The sequence below is a fragment of the Lepus europaeus genome, chromosome 4, assembly GCF_033115175.1.
Source record: "Lepus europaeus isolate LE1 chromosome 4, mLepTim1.pri, whole genome shotgun sequence".
NCBI lineage: Eukaryota > Metazoa > Chordata > Mammalia > Lagomorpha > Leporidae > Lepus > Lepus europaeus.
The window spans coordinates 161,939,684-161,954,846 of record NC_084830.1 but is presented as its reverse complement, the minus strand read 5'-3'; the positions used below and the strand labels follow the sequence as shown (position 1 = coordinate 161,954,846).

The window sequence follows — 15,163 nt, the reverse complement described above, 5'->3', positions numbered from 1 at the left end:
CTGCTCCACCAGCCAGCCAACAAAACACAAAGTCTAAACTCAGGGGGCATCTGGAACACTCACCAAGGGACCCCACTCCGGGTGAAGGTGGCTCCCGAACTCAGAGCTGCTCTGCCCTGTTAACAGGGCTTTATAGCAGGACCCAGAGGAAACCGAGTGTTTCCAAGTGCAAGCAGAGCCTCTGCTGAGGGAGAAAACTGCGGGCACCCACCAAGGTCAAAGCCACGGCACCCGGCAGCGAGTTACACTGACAGGTAAGCAGAGCAGCAGGGAAATGCAAACTAAAATGAGAATAAAAATTGATCCCAACTGGCCTCGCTTGTAACGACACAGATGAGGAAGGGAATAGACAAGAACAACAAAAGGCTCTACAGATTTCCAAGAGCTCTGGATCCCAATGTTCACAGGCAGAGAGGAGCCTGGGCATGACAGAGACATAACAGCGTATGCGTGCATGCAATTATGATAGGAGCCCAAATGCACACACGTGGTTAAAAACAGGAAGGAAACAGAATCAATTATACCACTGCCTACTCTGCGGTGATTATCAAACTTCCAAGTTGTAAAAGTTGTAAAGCTGACAGACAGGGTGGGCGTTTGGTCTACTGCTTAGGACACCCACACGCAGGTGCTGACCACTGAATTTTGGAATTTGAAGTGGGTCACGTATTAAGTTACCAGACAGAGGCAGGCACTGGGCAGATCAGACGCCACCTGGCTTTGAGAACTGCCTCTGGCTCCTGACTCCAGCCTCAACGCACACTCCCCGAGGCATGGGAACTGGGCTGCTGCCACCCACGTGGGAGACATGGCTGGGGTTCCTGGCTCCTGGCTTCACCCAAGCAACACAAGTATCTGGCGAATGGACCAGCAGATGTGAGCTCTGTGAGTGTGTGTGTGCACATCCTCCACCCTCCTGGATCCCTCTGTCTCTCGCACAGATGCACAAAGATAAAGTTAACAGAAAGGAAATAATTCAGGTTCAGCTGGCAACGTTTACAACAGCTCTATAGGCAAGACCCAAGAATCATGTGTCTTCTAATAGCTACAGTCATTCGTACACGCAACGTTTATAACAGCTCTATAGGCAAGACCCGAGAATCATGTGTCTTCTAATAGCTACAGTCATTCGTATACACAAACTCCACACCACAGGCACCGGGCTCACCTGGGAGTCCTGGCAAAGGGCCCCCTCCCTGCCCTCTTCCTCTCCCTACCCCCTTTTCCTCGGGCTTCGGAACCAGCCCAGCATGGGCCCCAGCATGCACTGGGCAGTATCAGCGCCCCCAAAGAACTGTGGGCCGGAAACACTATCAGTAGACCCCTGAGGAATACGTTACATTGTTAACTCGCTTCAGTAAAAAGATCGCATGACAGACCAGATCTCATCAACAGAAACTTGGACACATTAAGTCATTAAAAAAAAAAAAAAAAAAACTCAAAACCCAGTTGCCCAGACCAGCAGGTCCCACCTTGAGGGTCTTGTAGGCACTGCTCATGGTGGTGACGCGGTGGTTGGCGTGGCTGCCACCCAACTTGCAGAGGTGGCACACAGGCCGCCGGCACAGCTCACAGTACATGTTGATTCTCTCCGTTTCATGTTCCGGGCACATCAAAATCTGTCGGATGAAGAACAAAAGTGTGATCTGGGTTTCAGGTAATCCGATACAGTCTGCCAAGAAAGATGCTTGCTACATCTCCTGAAATTCCACTGAATCAGAACGAGCTGTTCTGTCCGTCTGAGAGCCCTACTGGCTATAAATGCGTAGATGCTATCTCTTCTCATCTGTCGATAAGAAAGTCAAAGTCTCATTGCTATTAGACGCGAGCGGAACGCCCGACCAAGCCAGAGAGACAGGCTGACCGCAGTGACGTGGCACATCTTACCACTCACGGTCAATACTTCTATGAGGTATCCTAACCTAGGAGAACCTGTGACCTCACCACACTTAGTTAGAAGGAAACCAAGAACTCCTTCAACCAATTGCCTGCGATGATTCTTACTGATCCACAGCACACTTTCAGCCAACTAACAACATCAGAAAAACCATTTCCCAGCCAATTCTGGGCAGATATGGGCTTCAGCACAACAGCACACGGAAGGTGGCGACCCTGTCCATTCCGGAGGACGTCCGAGATGACCCGGCCTTTGCCTGGTGCTCAGTCGTCGCTAGGGACACGCATTCAGCTGCTGCGTCCCCCTGGATGGGGACGGATCGAGCCACAGTCTCGCCTCAGAGCCGCAGGCACGCTGAGCCCTGCGCTAAGTGCCTCCCGCACTTCCAGCCCCCTGGAGCTGCCCGACCTCTCACGCCCGCAGGCTGGCGCTCACCTTGGGTCTGAAGTTTGTGGTGGGGCCCACGTACTCGTGCTGAGCCTTCACGGTGCCCCAGGGGTGGTAGATCTTGAAGCACTCGTTGCAGTAACTGGCACTGCAGTCCATGCAGCTCTTGGTGGACTCCTGCGGGGGGGGCTTGCAGAGGTCACACATGATGGCCGTGGCCGCCCGCGCCGCCTGCCGGTATCTCTCGACGATGGTTTCCAACGTGAAATTGCGAAACAGACCGCTGATCCCTCGTTCTCCGAGATCCACGTCGTGCTCACAGCCAGGGCAAGGAAAAGAAGTCGTCCTAGGGGTCAAGGAATTGCGCTTCCAGCCTGTGTAATCAGTAAGCCCTCGTTTAATTACGGCAGCAGGAAAACAGCCGGCGTGCAGGGGCGTGAACAGGGAAGGCAGCATCGACAAACACACCCCAGGGTGGCTCCAGGACCACCACTCGCCTTCTGAAAAGGCTTTTAAATGATGGCTGCCTCTTAGGAACACAGAAGACAAGCCCAAGCTGCTACGCGGTTACCCACTCCGAGAGAAAAGGGAGACCTCGCATGAAAGCCGCACTGATCATAGATACCGAGGCGTAACACAATACTACACGGGGCCGGGATCTTTCCAAACTGCACAGGGAACGCGTGCGGTCACACAGCACCGTCCCAGGCCATGCCGGCGAGCAGGGCCTCAGCTCATGGAGAGGAGCCGAGCTGGCACACAGAACGGCAGCCACCCACTCCGGGGCCCACAGGCAGCCTCCAGGCAAGGCCAGGAGGGAGCTGAAACTGTGTTCCAAATTCTCTGGCATAAATACAGGCACATTTTCTGGTTAAAAATCAGATTGCCACAGGAGCATGTGACTGCAGGGTTTTTAAGAACCACAAGGTTCCCCAGTGTAGTATTGTTTTATCTGGAAACACGGAAAAGGGAGGATCGGAACCAAGTGCCATCTACAGAGAGTGAAAAATGCATTCCTAGACCTAGAATTTAGTAACGTGAAAAGGGACCAACCATTGAGTATCTTCTTATAACCTGAAACAAAGAACCATCAACATTACTTAATTCAGCAGGCCAAAGGTTACCCAAACAGTATTACAAGTAATTTTACACTAACGTACTACACCCAGTGACCCTAAGCAGCCTGTTTTTATTCAGTCCCAACACCAGGATCTCAACTCCAAGAAACCAAGGCGTAAGAGGCCTGCCTCACCGGCCCTGGGGAACCCGGGGTGCCCACTAACAGTGGAGCAGGCACGCAGCACTTCCTCCTGTCATCTTTAACTCCGGGAGCAGGTAGCCCTGGGCCGCCCACAACGTGACTCCCTTAATGAAAACAAACTCCTTAACCTCCAGCTCCGGTTCAGGCTGCCATGGATCCAGGACCGAGAATGAATGGATCAACTCAGCACCACACATTCAGCTAACTAACAGACAGGCTGACGTGGGCTTCGCAGACGACTGGCAGCATTCAACAGAACATCGTAACAGGTCTAGCGTGACACACAGCTGCTGAAACCCAGAGGTCGGCCCACAAAGCTACGTCCGTGCAGGGGTGTTAGAGCATGCTACGTGGATGGCAGGGGGACCCCAAAGCGACTTAGCCATGCAGAATGCTACCAGCCTCTTCACTTAAAGGTATTTTAATCTTTACATTTTTTAAAAAATTAATGCATACAAAATTCTGACTTATAAAAACCTGAAAACTCTTCATAAAGCACATTGTTGTAATCACTCTAGAAACATGCAGTTCAGGCCAGGACGTTTCACACCACAGCAGGCAGATACAACCAAATAAGCAGCAAAGCTACTTTCAAAACACATGCTAAGGTCAACTCCATTCAATGAGAAACAAGCCAAACAGTTCTCAAAGTGCAGTGGTCAAGTTGAAACAATGGAAATTCACAAGTAATTGGTGCTCCCACACAGGAACTAGGGGACGGAAATTTACATGAATGAGCAGCATCTCAAAAGCCAATGATTAAAAAAAAATAGGTTAGGACTGGTGCTCTGAAAACTGTGATCAATCAGTAATGTGATGAACTGAAACCATGACAGCAGAGTCATGCTCCAACGTGCACCCCGGGGACACCGACTTGGGATTCCATGTTCAAAAATTTCAAAAAAAAATGCTTCATCCCTTTTCTACACAACTCGGTTAACTGACTTCCCAGGCAAAATGCAAGGTGTAGAGCCCACAGTACACTTTCTGAAGCAGACAGAATGTTAAATCAAGATTTAACACTTAAATCAATAATTTTCCATGTAAATTCTTCAAAGAGCTACCTGGGCTATTTTTCTACACAGACCTTGAAAGCTCTGAAGATTATCTTCTGAAGGCTCAAGAACATATTTTAGTTCATCTACTACATTTCTACCCTTGTTTTCAGAAAAACAAACAACAAAATCTACATTCAGAGAAAACACATCTCAGGATGCTCTGGGAAACAAACCTAATTAAAAAAAAAAAAAAAAAAAACAAAGGAGAGCTAAGAATAAAACTGTCAACTGTAGAAATTTCTATGGGGTAGCACCGCTCCGCAGCATGGCCTAAAGAGAAACAAAGACGGCTTGGAAACCACGCGGGCCAAGACTGCAACTCCACGTCAAGCTGCACGTGTGGGGCCAACGCTGCTCTCACTGAGTGAACACTGCCACCTTGTACGTGATTCTGTTCTCCGTGTGCCTTTCAAGACAGACCAGCCAGCAAGCAGAGTCACAACACGATTCTAGAACGAAGACTCCACGTACTTTCAAAGTGACAGAAAGCAAATATCCCGCAAAAAAAGCCAGCTTCCGGTACTATGTGTTACCACGTAAATACCAAACAGAAAATAGAGCATTTTAAACCCGGAGAAGACAGCCATCCAGGGGCCAGCCTTCTGTTGGAATGTGTTATCGTGAAATACCAGCATCCCATATGGACACTGGTTCAAGTCCCAGCTGCTCCACTTCCGATCCAGCTCCCAGCTAAGGCACCTGAGAAAGCAGCAGAAGATGGCCCACACGGACACTCAGACAAGGCTCCTGGCTCCTGGCTTCAGCCTGGCCCAGCCCTGGCCATTGCGGCCATCTGGGGGAACAAACCAGCAGATGAAAGGTCTCTCTCTTCCCTCCTTCTCCCTCTTTCTCTCTCTCTGTCTTTCAAATAAAATAAATCTTAAAAAAAAAATAAAAGTAGAGACTCATCCATCACCATCAGGCTCCTAACCTCAGCCTCTCTCTGGCTACACGCACGCATGGCGACAGACAGCCACAGGGGCCCTCAGGCAGGCTTCTGCGTGTGGCAGGAGCTGCACCTGTCACGTCTCTTTCAGTACATTCTGACCACGCGACGCCCGCCCGTGAGGTCCTTTTACGCTGCGAGCATTACGTGAGCATATCCCCCCTCCCCCCCCCCATCCAAAACAGGGAATATGCAACTGCCTTTCTTGAAGCCACCTGCTGCAGTCCCTCCTGCTGTGTGCTACAGCCCACACTTCCCGTCCTGGGACTCCCACTGACCGCAGGACATGGCCCCCAGGGGGCCCCAGGCGTTAAAACCAAACACGCAGGAGGCAGCGAGGTCGGCAGAAAAGGGATGACGTGCAGTGCTAGCCACCCTCCCACAAAACGGGGGCGTCACCAGCACCCCACAGAGGGCGCCCACCTCACTGTGAGCTCCACTGCAGTGAGACCTACACCAGGAGGTGCGTCACTTACCCACAAGAGGACAAGACCTCGGGGCTAAAACCCCGTGTCCAACTGCAACAAAACACTGATGGGCACAGAAAGACACGGTGCGCCTCACTCAGGCGAAGGCCACGCTGCTAACTGCACTTTGCATCCAGCGTTTCAGTGCCTACCACACCTGCCTCACTGGGACTTCCCAAGGCAGGGAAGCCTCACTCCACCAAGGAAGCAGGAAGGATTTGTAAGGAATGGTGCATTTTTTTTAAAAAAGGGAGTATACATCACTTTCTTCAAAAATGTCTTGTCAGATAGAGTGACAAGATGCAGACACAAATGCCCTGTGTCCGGCTGCCCTTCCGGTCACGCAGCCCTGCGTGTTGGCTCTGAGTGACCCTGAAGACTTGACCACTGCCACCCGGAGGCTCATGCCCGCCAGGCTGCCTACGGGAGGTCCACCACCACCCACCCTGCCCGCCCGCCGGCCCGCGGCCGCCAAAGCACAAACGCAGCGTCTACCTCTCCACCCCAGAGATCTCCGCTGGGAGGCTGCGGACAATGAACAGAGAGCTGCATTCAGATTCCCTTTCAGAGAGAAGATTCACACTGGTTAACAGAAGGGAAAGCCGGGGCTGGCCGCCACCTAACACGATGGCAGAGCGAGCAGTAACAGTGAGCCCTCCTGGTGCACGTGGGGCTCCTGAGCCAGCCTCGCGGAACTCCACCAGCCAGGATCCATCACCACGCAGCCGCTCCTGGGAGACCAGACTTGCTGGGACGGATTCGCATTTGTGATCAATCACACTTCTGCTAACTGTTGGGAATGAAAGTGAAGTCAAGCATCTTCGTTTGCCTTTTTATTGACTTAAAAGCTGTAAATAAACATTGCTAAAGCTAATACCTTTCTGACAAGAAAATACAAAATGGGGGGTGGGGGGACTTGCACATAAATGACTGAAAATCATAAAGCAACCTACCCTCTACTCTGTGTACTGTGGTGTGCTACTGTACTGCACTCGCAAGCCCCACTCTCCTTTTCAGTTGCTCTCTTGCTTTAAAAAAACATATCAGGGGCTGGCACTATGCCATGGCAGATAAAGCCGCGCCCTGCTTTGCGGGCATCCCAAATGGGCGCTGGCTGGTATCCCTGCTGCTCCTCTTCCGGTCCGGCTGCCTGCTAATGGCCTGGGAAAGGCAGCAGAGAATGGCCCAGTGCTCCCGCCCCTGCACCCACATGTGGAAGATCCAAGGGAAGCTCCTGGCTATGGCCACTGTGGCCATCTGGGGAGTGAAGCAGCAGCTGGAAGGTCTCTTTCTCTTTCTCTCTGTCTCTGCAACTCTGATTTTCAAATAAAAAAATCTTAAAAAATCAACGGCATCCAGGAGAAACACACGAGCTAAAAGTATGACATAAGCAATTTTGAATTTTCCAGCAGTCACATTTAAAAAATAAACTAGTGAAAGCAATTGTAATAACACAGGTTATTTAACCCCCCCTATCCAAAACACCATCATTTCAAGGTTTAATCAGTATCAGATCACAGGATATGTGAAGTCTTTTTTATGCTAACTTCAAAATCCACAGCTTGCTGACACTGAGGGCACATCTCCGTAGTCACATGGCAGCCCAGGTCTAAAGAACTCTGTCTTAATCCGATTGCAAACAAATATTCACAATTCTACTGACCCCAATTGCTCAGAATAAGGTTTCTGACGTCTTTCTCAAGTACTTCGGACAGACCAAAAAAATGTTAAAGCAGCGTATTAGAAAGAGAAAGGGAGAAGGCGGGGCGGGGTGGTGCTTTGGCCTGGAAGGGTAAGCCTCTGCCTGCAGCCAGCATCCCACAGGGGCGCCAGTCTGAGTCCCAGCTGCTCCACTTCCCATCCAGCTCTCTGCTGTGGCCTGGAAAAGCAGTGGAAGATGGCCCAAGTGCTTGGGCCCCTGCACCCACGTGGGAGACCTGGAAGAAGCTCCTGGCTCCTCGCTTCGACCTGCCCTAGCCCCAGCCGTGCTGGCCATTTGGGAAGTAAATCAGCAGAGAAAAGTTCTCTCTCTCTCAAATAAATAAATAAATAAATAAATAAATAAATCCTTTAAAAAGAAAAAGGAACACTACTACTCCTGAATCCATGTGTGAATCTATCACAATTATAAGCAAATGTCCAATGAACGGAGGATAGGTAACAAAACGATGGCCATGCAACGAACTCTATCCACTTAACACCGGTCGTCCAGCCAAGCAGGGCAGCCCTAAACTGGCACTCATCTGATAAACGCTGTGTGCCTAGAGCAGTCCCCCTCTCCAGCTGCGTCTCCAGGTGCCGTATCTGTGTCTGTGCACCTGCTCTGTGTGGGCTCTTGGTGAACGCTGGGCTCTGACGAGCCCACATCCCTGCACACCCTGGACAGCACTCAGCTAAAAGGGCCACGGGACTTGTGCCTGAGTCTCCAGCACTGGCCGTGCCCAGCAAGCAGTGGGCACCTAAGTATTTGCTGCATGACTGGAAGTGGTGTTCGAGCACAGAGCTGCCAGACTGGACAAGATCTCACGGTGACACAGTGACTGTGCCAAGTGCCCATCCACAGTAGAAATCCCTCCCCTAGTACTGGCAGAAGTGGTTGCCCATCCACGGCTTAAAACAAACAGTACAAACATGGATGGTCCAAAAGCTGTTTGGGTCAGAACCAAAGATGCCCATCCCCATGATGAGCAGGCACGAGGTATCCAAACCGCTCGAATAAATCATTTAAAAGAGATTTCACATAAAAACTGCCGTCAGGTTTCCGTGAAAAACCAGTGAATTCACACTCTGGTACTCCTGGTCCCCCACAGGAACTCGTCAGAGCCAAGTGGCCACTGCTCCCTTCAGCCAGGCACCTACTGCAGTCCCCGTGGCCCCAAACCGCCCTGGGCCGTCTCCACCAGGGAGCTGTAAAGGCAGCATGCCGCCAACCTTAGCTAACAGGAAAATGAAATGCTTGCATTTATCGTCTCTGTATAAGAGAATGAAAATGAGAGAGGGCTCTGCACTTACCGTGCCCAGTGCCTGCTTCACTAAGGCACCTGCCTGGCCCGTACAGCACCTGACCTTGACACCTGACTCAGTATTCCAGTGAGGGGCGCGATGCATTCAGGCAGCCCTTTCCTTTGGACAGCCTCAGGAGCTGCTGTGTCAGTCGGCCTTCCTCCCCGTGTACCCCCTGATCTGAACCCTCGGGAGGACTCCCAGGTCCACACAGCCTGTGGCCAGCCCCGTCCAGGGACAACAGTCGCAGCTCCTGCAAGTGTCCTGCACAGAACAGCGTCCCAGCACCATCCCACTTCACAGTGCTCCTGAAGACGAGCGGACTGCCTCCACCGCCCCATTTCTGACCTGCGCGGGGGAACTCAGGGAGGAACAAGCTCTCGCTCTGAGAAAGAGCCTCTACTGCTGAACCCACGTCCGTACGTCATGCCCTCTGTGTCCCCTTGGACAGAGGCTCGCCACTCAACTAGCTATTAAGCATCTACAGGGTGCCACCCTACATATGTTCCTGAAAACAGAAACAGTTAACATACGAGAACAACCCACAACCTGAGATTTCATGAAAAGACACACATTGTGGCGCAGTAGGTTAATCCTCTGCCTGCGGCACCAGCATCCCATATGGGTGCCGGTTCTAGTTCCAGCTGCTCCTCTTCCAATCCAGCTCTCTGCTATGGCCTGGGAAAGCAGCAGAAGATGGCCCAAGTCCTTGGGCTCCTGCACCCACGTGGGAGACCCAGAAGAATCTCCTGGCTCCTGGCTTTGGGTCAGCCCAGCTCTGGCAATTGCAGCCATTTGGGGAGTGAGCCAGCAGACGGAAGACCTTTCTCTCTGTCTCTCTCTTTCACTGTCTGTAACCCTACCTCTCAAATAAATAAATTATTTTTAAAAATACATGCATCTGCAGTCTAATCATATGTAGAAATACCAGCATTTGGGGCCAGCGCTGTAGTGTAGCAGGTGAGCCACCGCCTGCAGTGCCGGCATCCCATATGGGCACCGATTTGAGTCCCAGCTGCTCCTCTTACAATCCAGCTCTCTGCTACAGCCTGGGAAAGCACTGGAAGATGGCTCAAGTCCGTGGGCCCCTGCACCCACATGGGAGACCTGGAGGAAGCTCCTGGCTCCTGGATTCAGATCGGTGCAGCTCCGGCTGTTGGGGCCATCAGGGGAGTGAACCAGAGGATAGAAGATCTCTCTCTCTCTCTCTCTCTCTCTGCCTCTGCCTCTGCCTCTCTGTAACTCTGCCTTTGAATTAAATAAATAAATCTTAAAAAAAAAAAAACACAAATACTAGCACCTCACCAAATCTCCATTTAATTGCTGTGCTACACAGTCACAGATAAAAAGTAAATTTTCCTTGGTCAGTCTACAAGGGTCCCCAGTGAGTCAGCGGGGGTCAGAACGCCCAGTTTTACATGGTGGGGGCTTCAAGGAGCCACTGCCTCTCTTCCCCTGCACACGGTGCCAGCGGAGGGAAGAGTGGCAGTGACGCCCTCACAGCGAGCCTGGCCCTGCGCCCTCCTCACGCCCAGCGCTCCTCTGTTTGCTAATGCATACCACTTTCTATGTGCAGCTGACCAGCGACTGGCATTTCAAGAAAAATGCATGTTTTAAAAACAGCACAGCATCGCTCTTGAAGTAAATCTCTCCTACTCTCTGATGGAGCACAGAGACGCATCACTCCACCAAAGTCACTCCTGTCCACCGAGGGGAAGAAACCGACAGAGCGGACAGCAGAGTAAGTGAAAACCTCACACCCAAACCAGCCGAGCTGCAGCTCTGAGGCCGGATCCCCAGGGCCACGCAGGCGGTGGCGTCCTCACGGAGGCCGTGGGGGCTGCCTTCCTGACCCCTCCTCCCCACCGACTGCAGCGCCAGGTTCTGGCCTGAATTTCCCCACTCCAGCGATTTCAATCTAATTTTGGTCTCCATCAATCCTGCAGTGGCTATCCAATGAGACCCACTCCTGCACGCTATAACAGCAGTCCGTACTATCTATGATGTTCAAAATCTCTGTTTTCAATACATGGCTGAAGAAAATAAAGTCCTCAGATAGAACACAATGTTATGGAGGAAGTCCTCCAACAGCTGGCTAGGACTAGCCATAATGTGGTCCCCGCCCTGATTCCGCAGCATTGATTTACGTATGTGGATGTTTCCACAGTAAGCATTAAAGCAGCCCTCTATTCTATCACACCAAGGCCATCCCAGAGTCAGAACACCCCTAAAATACAGGTATCGAGGAGCTCAGCACACAGGAGGTGTTTAAGATCCAACAACAGCTCTAAATGCAAACCAAAAGATGCCAGGAGTCCATCTGACACTGTAATGGGGCGGGGACCACTTACAACTCCAGTCCTAATCGATTCTCCTGGAAAAAGTCACTGCCAAGACAACGAAAACGCCTTCCTCCCGCAGCCGGCTCCGCACACGTACCTGGCCTGCTGATTCGGTCGATCTTGTCCATGCTGGGGGAGCCCAGCCGGAGCCGGGGGCTGCTCTGGTTGGAGGTGTCGGAGCCCACATCGTTGAGCCCGTCATCCAGCGACAGGAGCAGCTCCTTCACACACTTGTGACAAACGCTGTGCTGGCAAGGCAGGATCAGCGGGTGGGTGAACAGCTCCTTGCACGCCGGGCAAACGAGCTCCCTCTCGATATTCCTGATGGTGACCTTGGATCAGAAAAGAGCACAGAATCAAAGGCCGTGGTGGGCGCGATGCCCGCGTGCACCCCCTGTGTCAGCAAGAAGCAGGAATCAATCGGGTTTTCTGATGGGAAGTTCTTTCTGCACTGTGAAATTCTGTATCACCAACTGCCCGGCACCCACAGTGCAGAAGTCTCCATGTCCCTAAACTGGTATTTATGAAATGAATTTGTATACCTTCAATAGGTTTCTGGGGACAGAAGACAGGAGAAGGGAAAGAAGTCTACGAGCAAAAATCAGCATAAGATATTAGGGAGCGTATGTTCCATCAGAACCTAATGTCATTCAAAGCACATGAATAATTCACTGGCGCGGAGCCTGAGCGAAATCCTGAGGGATTCGTTCCATTTTAAATGCGATTTTCAAAGACCGTGCACCCATTGCGCACGACTGGCAAACAGGAACTGGGAAAACATCCAAGCCGGCCAGAACGCCCCTGGAATCCTGGGAGACAGGTTTGAGGCTGGTGACCCGCCGGGTTCTCACTGCCCGAGTCTGCTTGACGGCTGCTCTGATAGCCAGACTCTCCTGAGAGGCACCGCACGGACACACGGGCACCGTGTAAGCACGCGTGCACACTGTGTGAGCATGTGTGGACACCTTGTGAGCACACGTGGACACTTGTGAGCACGCATGGACACTTGTGAGCACACATGGACACTTTGTAAGCATATGTGCACACCGGGTAAGCACGCATGGACACCTGTAAGCACGCATGGACACCTGTAAGCATGCATGGACACTTGTGAGCACACGTGGACACTTTGTAAGCATATGTGCACACCGGGTAAGCACGCATGGACATTGTAAGCACGCATGGACACCTGTAAGCACGCATGGACACTTGTGAGCACGTGTGGACAACGGGTAAGCACGTGTGGACACCGGGTAAGCACGCATGGACACCTGTAAGCACGCATGGACACTTGTGAGCACACATGAACCCTGTGTGAGCACGTGTGGACACCGTGTAAGCACACATGGACACCGGGTAAGCACGCATGGACACTTGTGAGCACACATGAACCCTGTGTGAGCACGTGTGGACACCGTGTAAGCACACATGGACACCGGGTAAGCACGCATGGACACTTGTGAGCACACATGAACCCTGTGTGAGCACATGTGGACACCGTGTAAGCACACATGGACACCGGGTAAGCACGCATGGACACTTGTGAGCACACATGAACCCTGTGTGAGCACGTGTGGACACCGTGTAAGCACACATGGACACTGGGTAAACACACATGGACACTTGTGAGCACACATGAACCCTGTGTGAGTACGTGTGGACACCGTGTAAGCACACATGGACACCTGTAAACACGCATGGACACTTGTGAGCACACACGAACCCTGTGTGAGCACGTGTGGACACCGGGTAAGCACGCATGGACACCTGTAAACACACATGGACACTTGTGAGCACGCGTGAACCCTGTGTGAGCACGTGTGCACACCGGGTAAGCACACATGGACACCTGTAAACACGCATGGACACTTGTGAGCACGCGTGAACCCTGTGTGAGCATGTGTGGACACCGTGTAAGCACACATGGACACCTGTAAACACGCATGGACACTTGTGAGCACACATGAACCCTGTGTGAGCACGTGTGGACACCTGTAAGCACACATGGACACTGGGTAAACACGCATGGCACTTATGAGCACACATGAACCCTGTGTGAGCACATGTGGACACCGGGTAAGCACGCATGGACACTTGTGAGCACACATGAACCCTGTGTGAGCACGTGTGCACACCGTGTAAGCACACATGGACACCGTGTAAGCACACATGGACACTGGGTAAACACACATGGACACTTGTGAGCACACATGAACCCTGTGTGAGCACATGTGGACACCGTGTAAGCACGCATGGACACTGGGTAAACACGCATGGACACTTGTGAGCACGCGTGAACACCGTGAGGAGCCAGCCAGGGAACAGGGAGCTCCTTGCGGACAGCTGTGGCTGACACGGTCCCAGGTCCTCACACCGGCGGCCCCCTGCCTCCCTGGGTGGGCTTTCCCCACGCATCCCCACTGGCCACGAGCCTGGAATCCGCGTCCCTGCTCCCTCAGTCCCGTCCGCCGCTGCACACACCCCGGGGTCACACGGTAACGGAATGGACTGTGTGCTCCGTCATGCCCCGGCCGGTCCGCGCACACCGTGTCCCGCAGGCCAAAGTCACCGCCCCTCGGCGCCACCTCCGGGGACCCTCGCCACCGGCCCGCCGCACAAAGGGGCCCTCGCGCCGGCTCGGGCAGGGTCACCCCAGGGCGGCGGCGCCCAGACGCCTCGTGCCGTCCACACCAGCCTCCTCCTCACAATGGGCACCCAGCGCCCCCAACCTGCGGGGACAGCCGGCGCCCCGCCCCGCCCACGGAGCCCCGCAGCGCCGCGCCCCGACCGCGCCCGGCCCCGCCGCCGCACAAAGGGCGGCACCCGCCGCCCGGGGCCACCCCGGGACCCCGGCCCCGGCCCCCGGGCAGGAAGGGGACGCCGGGCCCGCGCCGCCCCGCCCCACGCACCAGCGCCTCGGAACCGTCCCCCTCCATGGCAGCCGTCGGCCAGGTGTCATCAACGGCAGAGTCCGCACGGGCGGGCGGGCCAGGCAGGGTCCGGTGGGCGGGCCCCTGCGGCGGCCGTGCAGCCGCGACTCCTCGCCGGAGGGCGAGCGGGTCAGCCGGATCCCGCGGGCGAAGCACAGGCGCGACGGAGTCGAGCTGCGCTCCCCGCGGCGCCCCGCGAATCCCGCCCGGCGGCCGGCTGCGGCGGCGGCTCCTGCGGACTGCGGCGGGGCGGGCGGCGGGGCGGGGCCGGGCGGGGCGGCGCGGGGCGGGGCCGGGCGGGGCGGCGCCGTCGCCAGGGCAGCGGCGCGGCCGCACAAAGGGGGCGGGGCTGCGAGGCCAGACGGCGCCTGGGGGCGGGACCATGGAGGGCGGGGCCCTGGGGGCGGGGCGGGGCCGTCGCTCGGGGTTCAGTTCGTCCGCAGGCAATGAATGGGCCGGGGGCGGGGCCGGGGGCGGGGCCGGGGGCGGGGGCGGGGCCAGGAGGGCCGGGCGCAGACCCCTAGCGCCGTGCTCCGCTCCCGCCGTCGCCCCCTTCCGGGCTCGGCTGAGGGCAGCGGCACTGGGGTCCCGCGGCCGCTCGCGTGGCCCTCCCCACAGCGCCCGGCTCCTCGCCCGCTGACTCGCTGGGCCTCGCGGCTCCACACAGAGAGCCCTGTCCCGCGTGGGGGCGCCCGGCCTGCGCGCGGCGCGTGCGGCTGGGGCCGTGGGTCCGCTCCGGGCGCGCGGGGGTCGCGGGCGGCGGGAAGGCCGGGGCCCCCGGGCGGGCGTCCGGGCGCAGCCGGGCCGGAGCCTCGGTCCGTCAGCAGGTTTCCCTCACGGGAGCTCCTCCGGACACTCGTGTGGGTGAAAGG

The 15,163-nt window shown here is 54.7% G+C and overlaps 1 protein-coding gene across 1 annotated transcript in view; it reads right to left on the bottom strand.

The window, feature by feature from the left end:
* TRIM36 (tripartite motif containing 36) overlaps positions 1-14,353 on the bottom strand; it is a 35,184-nt gene extending 20,831 nt beyond the window's left edge. The window contains exons 1-4 of the mRNA XM_062189825.1: positions 14,271-14,353; positions 11,459-11,693; positions 2,333-2,658; positions 1,473-1,619 (exon numbers count right to left, since the gene is read on the bottom strand). Of these exons, the coding sequence (XP_062045809.1) occupies positions 1,473-1,619; positions 2,333-2,658; positions 11,459-11,693; positions 14,271-14,297 (735 nt within the window). The 5' untranslated portion in view covers positions 14,298-14,353. The remainder of the gene's footprint in view (positions 1-1,472; positions 1,620-2,332; positions 2,659-11,458; positions 11,694-14,270) is intronic.
* Positions 14,354-15,163: the final 810 nt, after the last annotated feature.